Genomic DNA, 18,918 nt, shown 5'->3' on the forward strand with positions numbered 1-18,918 from the left:
GGAGGCTGAGGCAGGATAATCACTTGAACCCAGGAGGTGGAGGTTGCAGTGAGTAGAGTTCACACCATTGCACTCTAGCCTGGGCAACAAGAGGGAAATTCTGTTTCAAAAAAAAAAAAAAGTTTAGCAAGGAAGCACGCTAGAGTAATATATAATGTAAAGAATCCTCTTGTTAGTGTAAGTACTCCCAACTTAATCTAGTCTGAGAGTCCAAGTATTTATGTGGCAATTTCATAATAGGGCAAATATGTATTCACATTTTGAAGTTATATTCAAATAGCAAATATTTATTGAGCGCCTACTTTGCAAGTCAGAGCATTATCTCCATCAAATGCTATTCTGTATCTGGATATATCAAAGCTTTCCTTAGCCTTCGCTCTGTCGCCAGGCTGGAGTGCAGTGGTGCAATCTCAGCTCACTGAAACCTCCACCTCCCAGGTCCAGGCAGTTCTGCCTCAGCCTTCCAAGTAGCTGGGACTACAGGCAACACCACCATGCTGAGCTGATTTTTGTATTTTTAGTAGAGGTGGGATTTCACCATGTTGGCCAGGATGGTCTCAATCTCTTGACCTTGTGATCCACCCACCTCGACCTCCCAAAGTTCTGGGATTACAGGTGTGAGCCACTGTGCCTGGCCCTTGTAAGATACTTCAATATTGTTTTAGGACTTACTGTGAACAGAGAAAGAAAAAATTATACAATGCATTTGTCGGATTTAAAGAAAAGTAATTCAGTGTTGAATGCAAGAAAAGTTTTAATTATATCTAGCTAGAAGTACAAGTATATTACATGTATATTTTCTTACATAAATGTCATTGGTACATGGAACTACATCAGACCAGTTACATTGTTGTAAAAATTTCTGAACAAAACAAAATTACTTAATGATTTAAGGAATAACAATACTAACCTAAACATAGAGGACACAACTCACAACCCCTTACCCTCAACTTTGGCACAAATTCAATACACAAGACAAGACTATCAAGTTAACATCAGATGTTCTCCCTGTTCTTCAATTGACATTGATTGCATAAATTTATTTAGTAAATCTTCTTCCTTTTTTTCTTCACTCATGTATGATTCAGAATCATTTGAAGAAACTGAAGGAAAAATAAGAATTTTTAATTGTCTGTTTTGGAAATAAAGCTCTAAGTACAAGATTCAAAATGACCTGACTTATTAATAAGGTAGTAAAGACAAATTGCCCACAATTTTCTAGGCTCTTAGTCACCTCCCCTTTGCCCCAAATTTCTTACTCTTTAAGATACAAAGGACTGTATTCTAGCCAAGTTATTGTATAGCAAATTATGTTACTAAGTCCTATATTACCACTGATTTTGAAAATCTTTTTGTTGGGGGAAATTACAGTGGTCAGCTACATCTTCAGAATCTCTGCATTTTCCTCTAGTTCCTTCTCATCTCTTCCCCCTACCTGGAATTTCCTCTAACTGTTCCTTTTGGAACCTGACTTATCCTCTCTCCTGCCCTATCCCTCATTGCTTGGATACACATGGTACAATATTTATAGCAGAGGTGACTAACACTGTCATAAAGTGAAGGGACATCAATTCAGAAGGCCTAACTTCCCTACTTCTTTTATTTATTTATTTATTTTGAGATGGGAGTTTCGCTCTTGTTGCCCAGGCTGGAGTGCAATGGTGCGATCTCGGCTCACAACCTTTACCTCCCACATTCAAGTGATTGTCCTGCCTCAGCCTCATGAGTAGCTGGGATTACAGGCATGCACCACCATGACCGGCTAATTTTGTATTTTTAGTAGAGATGGGTTTCACCATGTTGGTCAGACTGGTCTTGAACTCCTGACCTCAAGTGATCTGCCTGCCTTAGCCTCCCAAAGTGCTGGGATTATGGGCATGAGTGACCACACCCAGCCAACTTCCCTATGTCTTACCCACCTCCCTACTTCACTATACGAATAACTAGGAAATTACTTAACATGATTTAACATTATCAGTTTTGAGGAACACTTCTGATCATTCGGTCTGTCTTCCCTTTTTCATTTTGCAATATTTTGTACTTGTGGTAGAAGGATCCTTTATGCTGATCCTTCCGAAGTCTGGATTTGTCTAAGTTGCAGCTGTAAAATTTTGATAATATCACCTGCATGGCTTGAATATCAAACAAAATGATACACAGTAGTCCCTTATCCACACTTTTGCTTTCCAAGGTACAATATAAGCTATTTTGAGAGAGACCACATTCATGTTTTATACAGTATATTATGTGTTCTACTTTATTTATTGTTAATCTCTTTATATGCCTAATTTATAAATTAAAACTTTATCACAGATATGCATTTATAGGAAATAACAAAGTAGCTAGGTGCAGTGGCTCACACCTGTAATCCCAGCACTTTGGAAGGCCAAGGCGGGTGGATCATCTGAGGTCAGGAGTTCAAGACCAGCCTGGCCAACATGGAGAAACCCCATCTCTAGTAAAAAACACAAAATTGGCCGGGCATGGTGGCGGATGCCTGTGATCCCAGCTACTCAGGAGGCTGAGACAGGAGAATCGCTTGAACCCAGGAGACAGAGGTTGCAGTGAGCCAAGATCGCACCATTGCACTCCAGCCTGGGCAACAAGAGCAAAACTCAGTCTCAAAAAAAAAAAAAGGAGGCCGGGCGCGGTGGCTCAAGCCTGTAATCTCAGCACTTTGGGAGGCCGAGGCGGGTGGATCACGAGGTCAAGAGATCAAGACCATCCTGGTCAACATGGTGAAACCCCGTCTCTAATAAAAATTTAAAAAAATATATTAGCTGGGCATGGTGGCGCGTGCCTGTAATCCCAGTTACTCAGGAGGCTGAGGCAGGAGAATTGCCTGAACCCTGGAGGCGGAGGTTGCAGTGAGCCGAGATCACGCCATTGCACTCCAGCCTAGGTAACAAAAGCAAAACTCCGTCTCAAAAAAAAAAAGGAAATAACAAAGTATATATAGGGTTCAGTACTATCTAGGCTTTCAGCCATCCACTGGGGGTCTTGGAACATATTCCCTATGGATAAAAAGGGCCTATTTAAGAGACACAGCCCTTTGCTATACTATACAAAATATGTTTTTCATCCAAAAATAGCACTATCTCAAAAAAGAAGTGCTATTGGTTGAGAAAGTCATGTTTGTGGTTCTGGGTTCTGAAAAATTCTCTATTAAGTCTCTGACCTTGGTATTATAAATACCCTGAATCTCACTACTTTGAGCAGCATTTTTAATTTGAGACAGTCTTACTCTGTTACCTAGGCTGGAGTGTAGTGACATAATCTTGGCTCACTACAACCTCTACCTCCTGGGTTCAAGTAATTCTGCCTCAGCCTCCCAAGTACTAGGATTACAGGCACCCGCCACCACGCCTGGCTAACTTTTGTATTTTTAGTAGAGATGGAGTTTCGCCATGTTGGCCAGGCTGGTCTCAAACTCCTGACCTCAGGTGATCTGCTTGTCTTAGCCTCCCAAAGTGCTGAGATTACAGGCGTGAGCCACTGGCACCTAGCCCACTACGTTCTTTTAATTGCAAGCATAAACTATATTTTATGTTTGATTTTTTTATCTGCAACAATAAAAGCAAATGGTGTTCTAAATCTGTTAATATCTGCCTAATGGAAATGAAATTGTATTTGGCATAATAGTTTTAAGCATAAGATCTTTAAAAATGCTATTTTTAAAATTTCACATTTACCTGGTTGCATGAACAGTTTCCTTGGTCTTCTAAAAATCTTCAGTGACTTACATCTTGTTTTAGATACATACCCAGTTTTTATCCTATAAGAAAGGAAAGTATCTTAATTGGAGCCAGCTGCCTAGTGCATGTGGGAGACCACATAAATTTGTTGTATTAGCTGCAGCATCACCAAAAACACCCTTTCAGCACCCAGATTCTGTAATTTCTTAATCCTGACATGTAAAACTGCTACAGTGCAATTTCAGTATTCATGCTTCTTAATCTTTTTCCTCTCCCTGTTACATAGTATTCCCCCGTGCAAAACCAACCATATGCTTCTCCTTTTGAAAGTGTTTGCATTATTTTGAGGTTGAGTGGGAATCACACTGAAAAGGGCAGTCATCCATATCTCTATCTGATGAAGAAATGTTTATAATTCTACAAAATACATTCTAAAAGAAGTGCAGTAAAGAGAAAATATGAAAATCTCTCTCTGCTTTTTAAAAGTCCAGCCTATTCTGAATTTAGCAAAGTGAACATATTAGGAAACACAAGCATTAGTATCACTTAGCTACCCTCCAAAGAGATGGAGAAGGCTGAGCACAGTAGCTCACACCTGTAATCCCAGTGCTTTGGGAGGCAGAAGTGAGAGTAGCCTGGCCAACATAGACACTGTCTCTACAAAAAATTTTTTTAATTAGTAGGGCATGGTGGTTTTGCCTTTCGCCCTAGCTGCTTGAGAGTGTAAGGCAGGAGCATTGCTTGAGCCCAGGAGTTTAAGGATACAGTAAACTGTATCACACCACTACACTCCAGCCTGGGTGACAGAAAAAGACCCTGTGTCTCAGGAAAGAAAAAAAAAATTGAACTGAGATACATAGATACATTTTCTGCCTTTTGCACACTAAGAAACAGACCCTTCTTTGTTTCTCACTGGTCGCCAAAGGGAATGCTGTAGGAGCATTTCAGGTGCAGATGCAGCTGCAATATCAGAAGGCCCCAAGTCCTCTCTCTCCAGTTGGTGTCGCCATGTAGTGCAGGGGTAATGCTGTTTCTGTGAGTAACGAGAGCTAAGGCGGCTTCTGTGATGAGTGAAGACACCTGTCATACAAATCACCTCTGTTAAAAGACCCTCTCAAAAAAAAAGAAAGAAAAAGACCCTCTCACTAATCGTAAAAAACTAGTGAAGGCCGGGCGCGGTGGCTCAAGCCTGTAATCCCAGCACTTTGGGAGGCCGAGGCGAGTGGATCACGAGGTCAAGAGATCGAGACCATCCTGGTCAATATGGTGAAACCCCGTCTCTACTAAAAATACAAAAAATTAGCTGGGCATGGTGGCACATGCCTGTAATCCGAGCTACTCAGGAGGCTGAGGCAGGAGAATTGCCTGAACCCAGGAGGCGGAGGTTGCGGTGAGCCGAGATCGCGCCATTGCACTCCAGCCTGGGTAACAAGAGCGAAACTCCGTCTCAGAAAAAAAAAACTAGTGAAAAACCAACTGGAGGTGCACCTGCCTGGCTTTTGTGAGCTGCGCTGAATTACATGCATGTACTGCTTCTTCATTAACATCTTCAGATAGTTCGCATTATAGATTTTAGCAATGCTGCACAGATAACGCTTCTGGCCTGTGGTGAGGTCTGGATGCTAAAAGACAGAATAAGAGGATTTATAGTCTGCATTGTTAAAGAGAAGTTGGCAATATTCCTTATCTGAAGAGATGAATGTTCAGGAGAGTTGTACCAACTGCATTTTACTTAAGCAAATTCCACTATGTTAACTTCACCAAATGAGAAAGAAATAGCCATTTAAACAGTGCAAGTGCCTCTGCTTGCCATTCCACTCAGGTGATTCAGATACCCTATGAAGTTTAAGAACCCATTGCTCTAGATGAACAAGAAAGGAGTGAATGTGCTGTTCTGTCAAGTGTTAACCTGCTGTGCACCTCTCAGTGTGGGCATCTTGCCTTCTCAAAATGATTTTTGAGCTATAACATGGTACCTAAAAGCAACCCAATTACTTAGTCTCAACTGAAGAAACATTCCTTTCCAGCACCAGAAGAATAACTGTCTGTGATGGACATTCTGAAGGACAGTATGCTGGTCTCTTAAGTAACTTTGACTGAGATTTTCATTGTACTTGCTGATTTTAGAAATTAATGCTCACTTAAGATGTAAGATTCCACTATGTATTACTTTACTGAATACATGGTAAATTCAAAGAAAAATCAATTAACCCTAATTCACATTGCTCTAGAGATAATTTTAGCAGTTATGATCATTAATGGGATACAGGTAACCACTGTAAAATCCTTATTGCCATTTCCTTTTATTTATTTTTCTTTTTTTTAAACCCTACTTGCAAGCTAATTACTGCCATTTTCTTTACCTGCTTTCTTCTTAATTTTGTAAGACTTGAGGTAAAATCTATATGAAGTTGGGTTTCTGTTTCTAGGATGAAACTTTTCTTGAGCATCTCTGTGATTGGAGCATTCAGCTTCCCCTCAGTAAGGATACATTAGATATGAAGTATCATAAAATCCTGAAAGAACTCTTATGATAAAGAATGTATCATCTTTCCATTCACTCATGAGTTTACCCAAAGATATTTATTGACTCCTAGACAATATACTGCACATGCCTTGTCATCTGCAGTACCTACCCTCTAAGCAGCTGATCATCAGTAAAAAGTTCGGCTCTGAATACAAAGAGTATTGGTATTTAAATATATCCCTGTTAGCATACCTTGAGAAAGGATACATCCATCATTGATTTTGGGAAGTGGATTATTTGATTTTGAGGAGTTTTCCATAACTCTTGCAGCTTAGCTATGTGTGAGTTCACTTTGTATCCATCTTTGATTCCATCTGTAGGCAAAGACATTATCATGTGAATTTCAGAGGCCCTGTAGTATTAAATATTTTAAGTCAGACTTAAATTTGAAGAGACTATATGATACGCCATTTGGTTTTAGAGCACACAACATCTAAAATGCTTCTATATAACTATTACAAAATTATATCTCATTATATGCATTATTTTGAACTGAGCTGAGATGTAAAGTGTTGATAGTAACTTTTATCATGTCAGAAACATACTAAAAATGTACACGATTTGTGCTTTAAAGATTTACAGTAATATTTTATTATCATTTAACTTTAGTATATAGTTTCCTAAATCATTTTTTAATAGATGGAATCTCACTCTGATGCCCAGGCTAGAGTGCAGTGGCATGATTATAGCTCACTGCAGCCTCAAACTCCTGGGCTCAAGCAATACTCCCACCTCTGCCTCCTAAATAGCTGGGATTACAGGCGTGAGTCACTGCACCAGGCCTTAAAATTCTATTCCATATTAGACCAAAGTAATACAAAGTTTATCCCTTTGAAGATGTAGTATTAACATGAAAGACTGCAGAAATTTATCAAAATTTATTTGTACTTGGTTTATTTCATTTTTTGTTGTATTCTGTTTGTTTTTAGAGATGATGTCTCACTCTATTGCCCAGGCTAGAGTGCAGTGACACGACCTCAGCTCACTGCAACCTCTGCCTCTTGGGTTCAAGCAATTCTCCTGCCTCAGCCCCACAAGTAGCTGGGATTACAAGTGTACACTATCATACCCAGCAAATTTTTGTATTTTTAGTAGAGATGGGGTTTCACCATGATGGCCAGGCTGGTCTCAAACTCCTGACCTCGGGTGATCAGCCTGCCTTGGCCTCCCAAAGTGCTGGGATTACCAGCATGAGCCACTGTGCCCAGTCTATTTCATTGTTTTAAAAACAGTTGTGGACAGAATAAAAGAATAACCTTTTAATAAAAACAAAAGTTGAAACATACTCCTGGAAGAGCGGGAACTAGTTTTCACTTTCAGACATACTGAGACTAGCAATTTAGGGTATAAGCTTCATTAGCAGCTTGGGGAAAAACAGTATCTGACAATTAAATCATGAAATGCCTCTTTTTATAATAATACATCTCTCCTCCATTACACACTCCCTTCTCCAGGCAACCACTGATGTCCTTTCTATTACTATACATTTGCATTTTCTTGAGTTTGATATAAATGGGAACACACAGTATTTATTTTTTGTCAGGTTTCTTTCACTCAACTAATGATTTTGAGTTCCACTCATGTCACATGTAACAAATAGTTCATTCATTTTTATTGTTGGGTTATCTTCTATTGTATATATGTTTATACCATTATTTGATTATCCATGTACCTGTTGATAGACATTTGGATTATTTTCAGTTTTTGTCTATTTCAAATAAAGCTGGAAGAACATTTTAAGTTAAAAGTTTGTGGCCAGATATGGTAGCTCACGGCTGTAATCCCAACACTTTGAGAGGCTGAGGTGGGCAGATCACCTGAGGTCAGGAGTTCGAGACCAGCCTGGCCAACATGGTGAAACCCTATCTCTACTAAAAAAAAAAAAAAATACAAAAATTAGCCAGGCATGGTGACATGCACCTGTAGTCCCAGCTACTCAGGAAGCTGAGGCAGGAGAATCGCTTGAACCCAAAAGGTAAGGTTGCAGTGAGCCAAGATCGCACCACTGCACTCCAGCCTGGGTGACAGAGCAAGACTCTGTCTTAAAAAAAAAAAAAAAAAAAAAAAAAAAAACTTTGTTGTTAGTAAATTGAATTAAATAAGCACATTTTTGTTTCAGTATTATTAATAACAAAGGCTTTAGTTTCATATTAAACTTTAGTTATTTCTTCAAGATTTTGGCAAATTGGATACTGCAAGTAAGTAAGAGTTATATTTGCATACTGAAGGACTAATTAGTTGACCAAGCAATGGAAAATCATTTTGGAAATTGTGTTACGACCTTTGAAACACAGCTTATTATCTGTAATAATATAAATGCCAATTTAACATTTTTTTAAGTTTTTTATTTTGGAAATCCTTTTTCAAGTTATAAATGGGGACTTTTTATCTAATAATATGTCTTTTGTGTCCTTACTAAACAACATTTCTGAGATGCACATGTATCTTGGACTAACATTTAATTTCTCAATAGCTTGATGACATTTCTTTATAGAAAACAAAGCACTTCAAAATAAATAGGCCAGCCACAGTGGCTCATGCCTGTAACCCCAGCACTTTGGGAGGCTGAGGTGCACAGATCACTTGAGGTGTTGGGAGTCCAGACCAGCCTGGCCAACATGGTGAAACCATTTCTACTTTAAAAAAAAAAAAAAAAGCCTGGCGTGTTGGGTCACACTTATAGTCCCAGCACTTTGGGAGGCCAAGGCTGGCAGATCACAAGGTCAGGAGTTTTGAGAACTGCCTGGCAAATATGGTGAAACCCTGTATCTACTAAAAACACAAAAATTAGCCAGATATGGTGGCATACACCTGTAGTTCCAGCTACTCAGGAGTTGGGAGGCTGAGGCAGAAGAATCACTTGAACCCAGGAGGCGGAGGCTGCCATGAGCTCAGTCACTGCAACTGTACTCCAGCCTGGGTGACAGAGTGAGACTCTGGCTCAAAAGAAAAAGAAAAAAATAGTATGGCAGTTCCTCGAACACTTAAACATAGAATTGCCATATAATCTAATAATTCCACTTGTAATCCAGCAATTCCAAAAGAACTGAAAGCAGGGACTCAAACAGATTGTTTATCCATGCTCATAGCAGCATTACTTCATAATAACCAAAAAGTAGAAGAAACCCATATGTAAACAAAATGTGGTATATATAAACAAATGGAATATTACTTAGCCTTAAAAAAAAAAGATAATTCTGGATGAACCCTGAAAACATGCTAAGTGAAATAGGCCAATCACAAAGGACAAATATTGTATGATTTACCTTTTATGAGATACCTAGGAGAGTAAAATTATCCAGAGAGGTAGAATGGCCACTGCTAGAAGCCAGGAGAAAGGAGGTATAGGGAGTTAGTGGTTTTTTGTTTTGTTTTTTAATTTTCTTTTTGAGACAAAAAGTAAAATTAATTTTATGTTGACCAGGCTGGTCTCAAAACATCTGGGCTCCAGCGATCCTCCTGTCCTGGCTTCCCAAAGTGCTGGGATTACAGGGATGAGCCACTGCACCCATCTGGGAATTTGTGTTTTATGGGTATGGAGTTTTAGTTTGGGAAGATAAAAACTTTCTGGACAGGGATGGTGGTGATGGTTGCACAACAGTGTGAATACACATAATGCCACTGAAATGTACACTTAAAAATGATTAAAATGGCCGGGCACAGTGGCTCACGCCTGTAATCCCCACACTTTGGGAGGTTTAGGCGGGTGGATCACCTGAGGTCAGGAGTTCAAGACGAGCCTAACCAACATGGAGAAACCCTGTCTCTACTGGGAAAAAAAAAAAAAGATTAAAATAGGCTAGGTGCAGTGGCTCATGCCTATAATCCCAGCATTTTGGGAAGCTGAGGCAGGCAGATCACTTGAGGTCAGGAGTTCAAGACCAGCCTGGCCAACATGACAAAACCCCATCTCTACTAAAAATACAAAAAATTAGGGTCGCGGTGGCTCACACCTGTAATCCTAGCACTTTGGGAGGTCAAGGCAGGTGGATCACAAGGTCAAGAGATGAGACCATCCTGGTCAACATGGTGAAACCCCGTCTCTACTAAAAATACAAAAAATTAGCTGGGCATGGTGGCGCGTGCCTGTAATCCCAGCCACTCAGGAGGCTGAGGCAGGAGAATTGCCTGAACCCAGGAGGCAGAGGTTGCGGTGAGCACGCCATTGCACTCCAGCCTGGGTAACAAGAGTGAAACTCCGTCTCCAAAAAAAAAAAAAAAAAAAAACAAAAAATTAGCCAGGTGTGGTGGTGCATGCCTGTAATCCAAGCTACTTGGAAGGCTGAGGTGGAAGACTTGCTTGAACCTGGGAGGTGGAGGTTTTGATGAGCCAAGATCGCGCCATTGCACTCCAGCCTGGGCAACAAAAGCGAAACTCCATCTCAAAAAAAAAAAAGAAAGTGACAACTGAATGCTATGCATAAACTTGGATTTTTAAAAAAATTTCTGGCTATAAATAATATTACTGAAATAAACAGTATCTCCTCAATAAGGTCTATAGAACATAGTATTTCAAATTTCTTGATTTTGATAATTATTTTGTGAGATAAATAAATGCAGTTAAAATAGGCCAGCTGTAGTGGTTCATGCCTGTAATCCCAACACTTTGGGAAGCCAAGGTGTGGGGACTGTTTGAACCCAAGAGTTGGAGACCAGCCTGGGCAACTTGGCAAGACCCCCCATCTCTACTAAAAATACAAAAATTAGCTGCATGTGGTGGCACACATCTGTGGTCTCAGCTACTCTGTAGGCTGAGATGGATCACTTGAGCCCAGGAAGTGGAGGCTGCAGTGAGCCATGATTGCACCCCTGCACTCCAGCCTAGGAATAAAGTAAAAAAATATAGCTAAGGCTGGGTATGGTGGCTCACGCCTGTAATCCCAGCATTTTGGGTGGCCAAGGCAGGCAGATCATGAGGTCAAGAGATTGATACCATTCTGGCCAATGTGTCGAAACCCCATCTCTACTAAAAATACAAAAAATTAGCAAGGTGCAGTGGCAAGAGCCTGTAGTCCCAACTACTCAGGAGGCTGAGGTAGAAGAATGGCTTGAACCTGGGAGGCGAAGGTTGCAGTTAACTACATATATATCTTCGTGCGTGTGCGTGTGCACACACACACACACAGAGTTAAGATAAATACTCCCATTTTTTTTTTTTTTTTTTTTTGGCCAGGGCGATGTCTCATGCCTGTAAGTCCCAGTTACTTGGGAGGCTGAGGTGAGAGGATCACTTAAGCCAGGGAGGTTGCGGCTGCAATTAGCCAAGATTGTGCCTCTGCACTCAAGCCTGGGCAACAAAGTGAAACCTTGTCTCGAAATAAATAAAGAAAATACATACTTGGTAGTATTTAAGAATAAAGAGGTCAAGGTACAGTGGCTCATGCCTGCAATCCCAGCACTTCGGAAGGCCAAGGCAGGAGGATCACTTGAGGTCAAGAGTTCAAGACCAGCCTGGCCAACATGGTGAAACCCTGTCTCCACTAAAAATATAAAAATTTGCCAGATGTGGTGGTGGGTGCCTGTAGTCCCAGCCTTTGGAGCCTGAGGCAGGAGAATATCACCTGAACCTGGGAGGTAGAGGCTGCAGTGAGACATGCCACAGCATTCCACCCTGAGCAACAGAGCAAGACTCTCTCTCAGAAAAAAAAAATAATAATAATAAAGAGACAGTATTTCTGCAACTTACTCTTTTTTGAGACAGGGTATCACCCTGTTGCCCAGGCTGGAGTGCAGTGGCATGATCACGGCTCATTACAGCCTCAATCTCCCAGGCTCAAGCAGTTCTCCAGCCTCAGCCTCCTGAGTCACTGGGACTACAGGCTCTTGCTGCCACACCCAGCTGATCTGTATATTTTTGGTAGAGATGGGCTTTCACTATGTTACCCAGACTGGTCTTGAACTCCTGGCCTCAAGTGATCTACTCACAATGGCCTCCCAAAGTACTGGGACTATAAGTGTGAGCCACTGTGCCTGGCCTCTATGTACTATTCTTACAACTTTTCTGTAAGTCTGTAAACCATTTTTTTTTTTTTTAAGTTTAAGTTACTAAGCCAGGTACAGTGGCTCACGCCTGTAATCCCAACACTTTAGGAGGCCAAGGCGGGTGGATTATGAGGTAAGGAATTTGAGACCATCCTGATCAACATAGTGAAACCCGGTCTCTACTAAAAATACAAAAATTAGCCAGGTGTGATGGCATGCACCTATAGTCCCAGCTACTCAGGAGGCTGGAGCAGGAGAATCACTGGAACCTGGGAGACTGAGGTTGCAGTGGGCCGAGATGGCACCACTGCACTGCCACTGGGAAACAGAGCAAGACTCCATCTCAAAAAAATAAAAGTTTAACTTACTAATTTTTTGTTTGTTTTGAGATGGTGTCTCACTCTGTCACCCAGAATAGAGTGCAGTGGTGCAATCTCAGCTCACTGCAACCTCCACCTCCTGGGTTCCAGTGATTCTCCTACCTCAGCCTCCGAGTAGCTGGGACTATAGGCGCACACCACAATGTCTGGCTAACTTTTGTATTTTTTAGTAGAGATCAGGTTGTATTTTTTAGTAGAGATCACCATGTTGGCCAGGCAGGTCTCGAACTACTGACCTCATGATCCACCCGCCTCTGCCTCCCAAAGTGCTGGGATTACAGGAGTGAGCCACCACACCTAGCCTGTCCTATACTATTATAGAACTACAGTTTACTATTACCTGAATAGTAAAGTATTAATAAATCAATTTTTGAAAAATGTGTTTTACTCATTGCCTTGAAGGTTGCTAAATTCTATTTATTTATTTTATTTTATTAAAATTTAGAGTCTCACTCTGTCCCCCAGGCTGGAGTGCAGTGGTGTAATCTCAGCTCACTGCAACCTCCACCTCCTGGGTAAAGCGATTCTCCTGCCTCAGCCTCCTGAGTAGCTGGGATTACAGGCGCACACCACCATGCCTGCCTAGTTTTTGTCTTTTTAATAGAGATGGCATTTCACCATGTTGGTCAGGCTGATCCCAAATTGCTGACCTCAAGTGATCCACTTGACTCAGCCTCCCAAAATGCTGGGATCAGGTATGAGCCACCGTGCCCAGCTGAAGGCTGCAAAATTGTAGTTGGGGTAAATCATATTAAAAATACTATCTAGGCCAGGCGTGGTGGCTCATGCCTGTAATCCCAGCATTTTGGGAGGCCACGATGGGCAGATCACTTGAGGTCAGGAGTTCAAGACCAGCCTGGCTAACATGGTGAAATCTCGTCTCTACTAAAAATACAAAAATTAGCTGGGCATGGTGGCACATGCCTGTAGTCCTACCTACTTGGGAGGCTGAGGCACAAGAATCGCTTGAAACTGGGAGACTGAGGTTGCAGTGAGATGAGATCACACCACTGCACTCCAGCCTGGGTAACAGAGTGAGACTCCATCTTTTTTTTTTTTTTTGAGACGGAGTTTCGCTCTTGTTACCCAGGCTGGAGTGCAATGGCGCAATCTCGGCTCACTGCAACCTCCGCCTCCTGGGTTCAGGCAATTCTCCTGTCTCAGCCTCCTGAGTAGCTGGGATTACAGGCACACACAACCATGCCCAGCTAATTTTTTGTATTTTTTTAGTAGAGACGGGGTTTCACCATGTTGACCAGGATGGTCTCGATCTCTTGACCTTGTGATCCACCCGCCTCGGCCTCCCAAAGTGCTGGGATTACAGGCTTGAGCCACCGTGCCCAGCCAAGACTCCATCTTTAAAATAATAATAATGTCTAGAGTAACTGCCAGTAGTTGGCTGTAGTGTTTATTTTAAATAATAGAATGAATCCTCAAGTTCAAAACAGAGGAAGACAACCAAACACTCGCTGAATACTAGCCCTTTTCTTCTCCAATTATAAACAGCAATAAACTACAAATTGTTCACTGAAGATTGGTGAAGTAATCTAAGTGTATAAAAAGGAAAAAAAAACCTTTAATCTCACGATCTAGTAGTAATTTTTTTTTTTTTTTGAGATGGAGTCTCCCTCTGTCACCCAGGCTGAAGTGCAGTGGCCCTATCTCAGCTTACCACAACCTCCACCTCCCAAGTTCAAGCGATTCTCCTGCCTCAGCCTCTCGAGTAGCTGGGACTACAGGCATGTACCACCACACATGGCTAATTTTTAAAATATTTTTAGTAGAGACAGGTTTTTACCATGTTGGTCAGACTTGTCTCAAACTCCTGACTTCAAGTAATCCACCTACTTCAGCCTCCAAAAAGTGCTGGGATTACCAGTGTGAGCCACTGCACCCAGCCTTGTAGTAATTATTTTAAAACACTTGGATATATTGCCTTTCAGAGATTTGTTCAGAAATTTTTCTTTTATATAACTGAGTCAATCTGTCTCTGTCTCATACTGATCATTGTTAATATTTCTTCTTTTTTCCCTATATATCTGTAATGTATTATTAATAATTATATTGTTTTGTGTTTCTTTTTTACATTTAACTGTAATTCAGTAAGAATTCTGGTGAGGAATCTAAATTAATGAACCCAGGCTGAACAAATTTTTTTTTTTTTTTTTTTTTTTTTTGAGACAGTGTCTTGCTCTGTCACCAGGCTGGAGTGAAGTGGTGCCATCTCGGCTCACTGCAACCTCCACCTCCCAGGTTCAAATGATTCTCTTGCCTCAGCCTCCTGAGTAGCTGAGATTACAGGCATGTGCCACCATGCCCAGCTAATTTTGCATTTTTAGTCGAGACAGGATTTCTCAAACTCCCAACCTCTGGTGATCTGCCTGCCTTGGCCTCCCAAGGTGCTGGGATTACAGGCGTGAGCTACCAAACCTGGCCTGCAACACATTTTTTAAATGACCACATTATTTATTTATATATGTATGTATGCACAGGTATATGTCTGTATATTTTTTTCCTAGGTAAGTGTAAGGACTATATATTTACCCAGGAAAAGCGAAGTAAACCCACATTTATATATCACTGAATTTAAATGAAACACTTAAAATCTACTATAACTGCTATACTTAAAATGTATATACACACACACATACTCCTGAAGTCAGTTAATTCCAGCTCCAAGGGAAAAAAAGCAATTAATGAGAGACCTTTAGGGGCTTGTTTTACTCACTCTCTTAACTCTGGCAGAGAAGAGGTGAGTACTTTGAAAGCTCTATCCTGTCTTTCAAGTGAAAAGAAAACATCAGCACTGAGAAATATTTTCTATTCTTTGAAGCTATTCAATTTAAATTTTTTTCTTCTATCCATGTATAAACCCCAGGCTGTGCTCTGTGCTTTTCAACCAATATCAGCTATAAATACAGTTATTTTAGGATTCACTGCTAATTTTAAAAATGCTTGATGTAAAATATACTATACCAACAGACAAGAGTAAACCTTCCTGGTTGTTCTTTGAAATCTTTAAGTTCACCAGGGATGCTAATACAATCTATTTTTAAAACTCTATTGTGGGCTAGGGGCGGTAGCTCATGCCTGTAATCCCAGCATTTCGGGAAGCAGAGGTGGGTGGATCACATGAGGTCAGGAGTCCAAGACCAAACCGGCCAACATGGCAAAACCCTGTCTCTACTAAAAATACAAAAATTAGCCAGGCATGGTGGCACACACCTGTAGTCCCTACTACCCAGGAGGCTGAGGCAGGAGAATCACTTGAACCCAGGAGGGAGAGGCTGTGGTGGGACGAGATCGTACCACTGCATTCCAGCCTGGGCAACAGAGAGAGACTCCGTCTCAAAAAAAAATAAAATAAAATAACTGTATTGTGTAAGTAGTTACAGACAAATTGGCTTCTCTGAACCATGTTACTTATAGGTATTATTTGCTTTATATGCACTACTCACCGGAACCTTTGGAATTCTGGCAATAAGAGTGTCCAGCTGATCTGTTGAAAAAAAAAAAAAAAGGCACATAAATATGTAATAATTAGGTTACAAGCACTTAACAACATATTTCAATTTTTTTTTTTTTTTTTTTTTTTTGAGAAAGGGTCTTGCTGTACCATCCAGGCTGGAGAGCAGTGGCATGATCTCGGCTCATTGCAACCTTTGCCTCCCAGGTTCAAGTGATTCTCCCACCTCAGCCTCCCACGTAGCTGGGACTAGCGCCACTACGCCCAGCTAATTTTTGTATTTTTAGTAGAGACAGGGTTTCACCATGTTGGCCTGGCTGGTCTTGAACTCCTTACCTCAGGTAATCAGCCTGCCTCGGCCTCACAAAGTGCTGGGATTAAAGGCATGAGCCACTGAACCCAGACAACATATTTCAAATTTTAAAAAAGAATAGTATTGAATATTATTTTCACTTTCATGTTTCTATCAGAAATAATGTCTTGTAAATTTTTTCCTATGGTTCTGGTTAAAGCCTAATGGCGCCAAGATTTTTAGAGATGGGGTCTCCCTCCTTCACCCAGGCTACTGTGCAGTGTCATGATCATAGCCCCAAAATCCTGGGCTCAAACGATCCTCAGCCTCCCAAGTAGCTGGGACTATAGGCACTCGCCACAAAGCCTGGCTAATTTTTGTACAGCCATGAGCCACCACGTCTGTCCTGGTCTTAATTTTATAGCTTCCTAATCTCATTCCTACAGTGAGCTCAATAAAGTAGTTGGGGCTCCTGGGCTATCCATGATATTTTTTTTTTTTTTTTTTTTTTTTTTTTTGAGACGGAGTTTCGCTCTTGTTACCCAGGCTGGAGTGCAATGGCGCGATCTCGGCTCACCGCAACCTCCGCCTCCTGGGCTCAGGCAATTCTCCTGCCTCAGCCTCCTGAGTAGCTGAGATTACAGGCACGCGCCACCATGCCCAGCTAATTTTTTGTATTTTTAGTAGAGACGGGGTTTCACCATGTTGACCAGGATGGTCTCGATCTCTCGACCTCGTGATCCACCCGCCTCGGCCTCCCAAAGTGCTGGGATTACAGGCTTGAGCCACCGCGCCCGGCCTGCTATCTTTATTTTTAATGAAGTGATTTGGGTGTTGAAAAGACTGGTCCTTGAATAGTAATTAAGGTGTGCTAGAACTGATAATTGGTCTGTAATGTTTCCAATTTCACACAAGTTCTTTTTTCTTCTCTAAACTTAAGACAAAACACCCTTCCTTCCCTCATCCTGCAATTCATTCAATGGCCAAGAGTTCATGGGTCAGATGTGGTAGCTCACGCCTGTAATTCCAGTGCTTTGGGAGGCCAACAGGAGCGTATCACTTGAGCCCAGGAGTTCGAGACCAGCCTGGGCCAACATGGCAAAACACAAATACAAAATCTCTACTAAAAATACAAAAATTAGCTGAGCATGGTGGCACACACCTGTAGTCCCAGCTACTCAGGAGGCTGAGGCAAGAGGATTGCTTGAACTCGGGATTGGGGGGGGCTTGCAGAGAGCTGAGATCGTGTCACTGTACTCCAGCCTGGGTGACAGAGTGAGACCCAATCTCAAAAAAATAAAAAAAAATAAAAAGAGTTCATGTATCTCCTGATACACTAGGATCCAGCAGTCAGCCAAGGAGTTCAAAGAACAGAAAATAAACCCAAAGGCAGGGCGCGGCGGCTCACACCTGTCATCCCAGCGGCTTGGGTTGGGAGGCTGAGGCAAGGAGAATTGCGTGAACCTCGGAGGCGGAGGCTTCAGTGAGCCGATGCTGCGCCACTGCACTCCAGGCCGGGAGACAGTGCGCGACTCCGTCTCAAAAAACGAAGAAAGAAACCCCCGTCCGACAGGAAGGCGGCTCACGTCACAAGCGGGAAGTAACTGGTTTTGGGGCCTGGATGCCCCCCGTGCCCGTTGAACCGGGGACATCCTCCTCAGCCCCCGCCGCCTCGCCTTTCGGTGGACACACAGTCGCGCGCCAGACGGCAACCATCCCAGCAAGGCTCGCAGCGCCCCCTCGGGGCGGAGGGATGCACGCGGGCGACTGTCGCAGTCACCGCTTGGTCACTGCACCAAACGCTCCTCCGAAGCTTCCCTCAGAGGCCCTCCCTCGACCGTGAAGCAGCCCGTCCCTCTTCCCTCCTGTCCACAACACAACTGCTCCCCGCCTCTCACCTGAGGGCTCCGGGGCCAGCCCCCGAGACGCGGGGCAGGCCGGAGCCCTCCTCCACGGGGCTCAGCACCCGGGGCCCCACGCTGCCCTGCACCCACCCCAGGGCCCTCAACCTCACCCGCCGCCGCCACCCTCGGTCCCGGCCACTGCGGGCGGCTCTGCAGAAGAGCTACGCTCCGTCCAGTCGGACCCCGGACCGTGGTCCGGCATTTCTGCGGCACCGGGACAGCGAGCCGTGTGCGGGAGCGGCTGTCCACGTACCCCTCCCGCGACAGAACGCGTGCGTCAAGCGGCTGGTATCACTGAAAGGCGGCTCCGAAGCCGGCTTCTCGCCCCTCCGAAGCCGTTCGGACACTGCCCGAAGAGCTTCGGGAGAGCGGGACGGGCAGATCCGCGACCCTAGAGTTACGGTGGGGGAGGGGCGGGAGCGCTGCAGTGGCTGCGTGTTTGCACCTCTTTGTGGAAGCGGTGCGTCATGGGAGGAAAATATGCATGTTCCCCGAAACAAGAGGTGCCTTGCACTTCAGTATTCCAGATTGTAAGCACATTTGCAAATCGCGAAGGTCATCATGCAGGTCAAACAGCTACACGCAAATCACGGACTGAAGCACGTGGCGCAAGGATGCAGAGCGTTATCCGTTATTACCCAGGCAACGAGGCGTAGCCAGCATCCCACCAGC

At 42.9% G+C, this 18,918-nt stretch overlaps 1 protein-coding gene across 2 annotated transcripts; it reads right to left on the reverse strand.

Moving 5' to 3' along the window:
* Positions 1-736: 736 nt before the first annotated feature.
* On the reverse strand, positions 737-18,685 carry FAM216A (family with sequence similarity 216 member A). 2 transcript variants are annotated; one of them, XM_003932254.4, is made up of 7 exons: positions 18,357-18,685; positions 16,043-16,083; positions 6,415-6,536; positions 5,188-5,317; positions 4,592-4,775; positions 3,693-3,775; positions 737-1,103 (listed from the first exon to the last, which is right to left on the reverse strand). In XM_003932254.4, exons 1-7 carry the CDS (start codon positions 18,446-18,448, stop codon positions 985-987), a joined length of 771 nt encoding a protein of 256 aa, XP_003932303.1. In that variant the 5' UTR covers positions 18,449-18,685; the 3' UTR covers positions 737-984. The 2 variants fall into 2 exon arrangements, with proteins under 2 accessions (XP_003932303.1, XP_074258352.1); XM_074402251.1 differs by lacking the exon at positions 18,357-18,685 and adding an exon at positions 17,753-18,301.
* Between the last annotated feature and the right edge of the window lie 233 nt (positions 18,686-18,918).

The sequence above is a fragment of the Saimiri boliviensis genome, chromosome 7, assembly GCF_048565385.1.
Source record: "Saimiri boliviensis isolate mSaiBol1 chromosome 7, mSaiBol1.pri, whole genome shotgun sequence".
In the NCBI taxonomy this organism is placed as follows: domain Eukaryota; kingdom Metazoa; phylum Chordata; class Mammalia; order Primates; family Cebidae; genus Saimiri; species Saimiri boliviensis.

Coding starts and splice junctions, on each gene's coding strand:
- FAM216A (XM_074402251.1), bottom strand. CDS start 17,994: ATGTCCCCGGTTCAACGGGCACGGGGGGCATCCAGGCCCCAAAACCAG. Junction 16,084..17,752: donor CCAAGCCGCTGGGATGACAG/GTGTGAGCCGCC, acceptor TTTTTTCAACAG/ATCAGCTGGACACTCTTATT. Junction 5,318..6,414: donor TGGATGTATCCTTTCTCAAG/GTATGCTAACAG, acceptor TCTGTCTTTTAG/CATCCAGACCTCACCACAGG.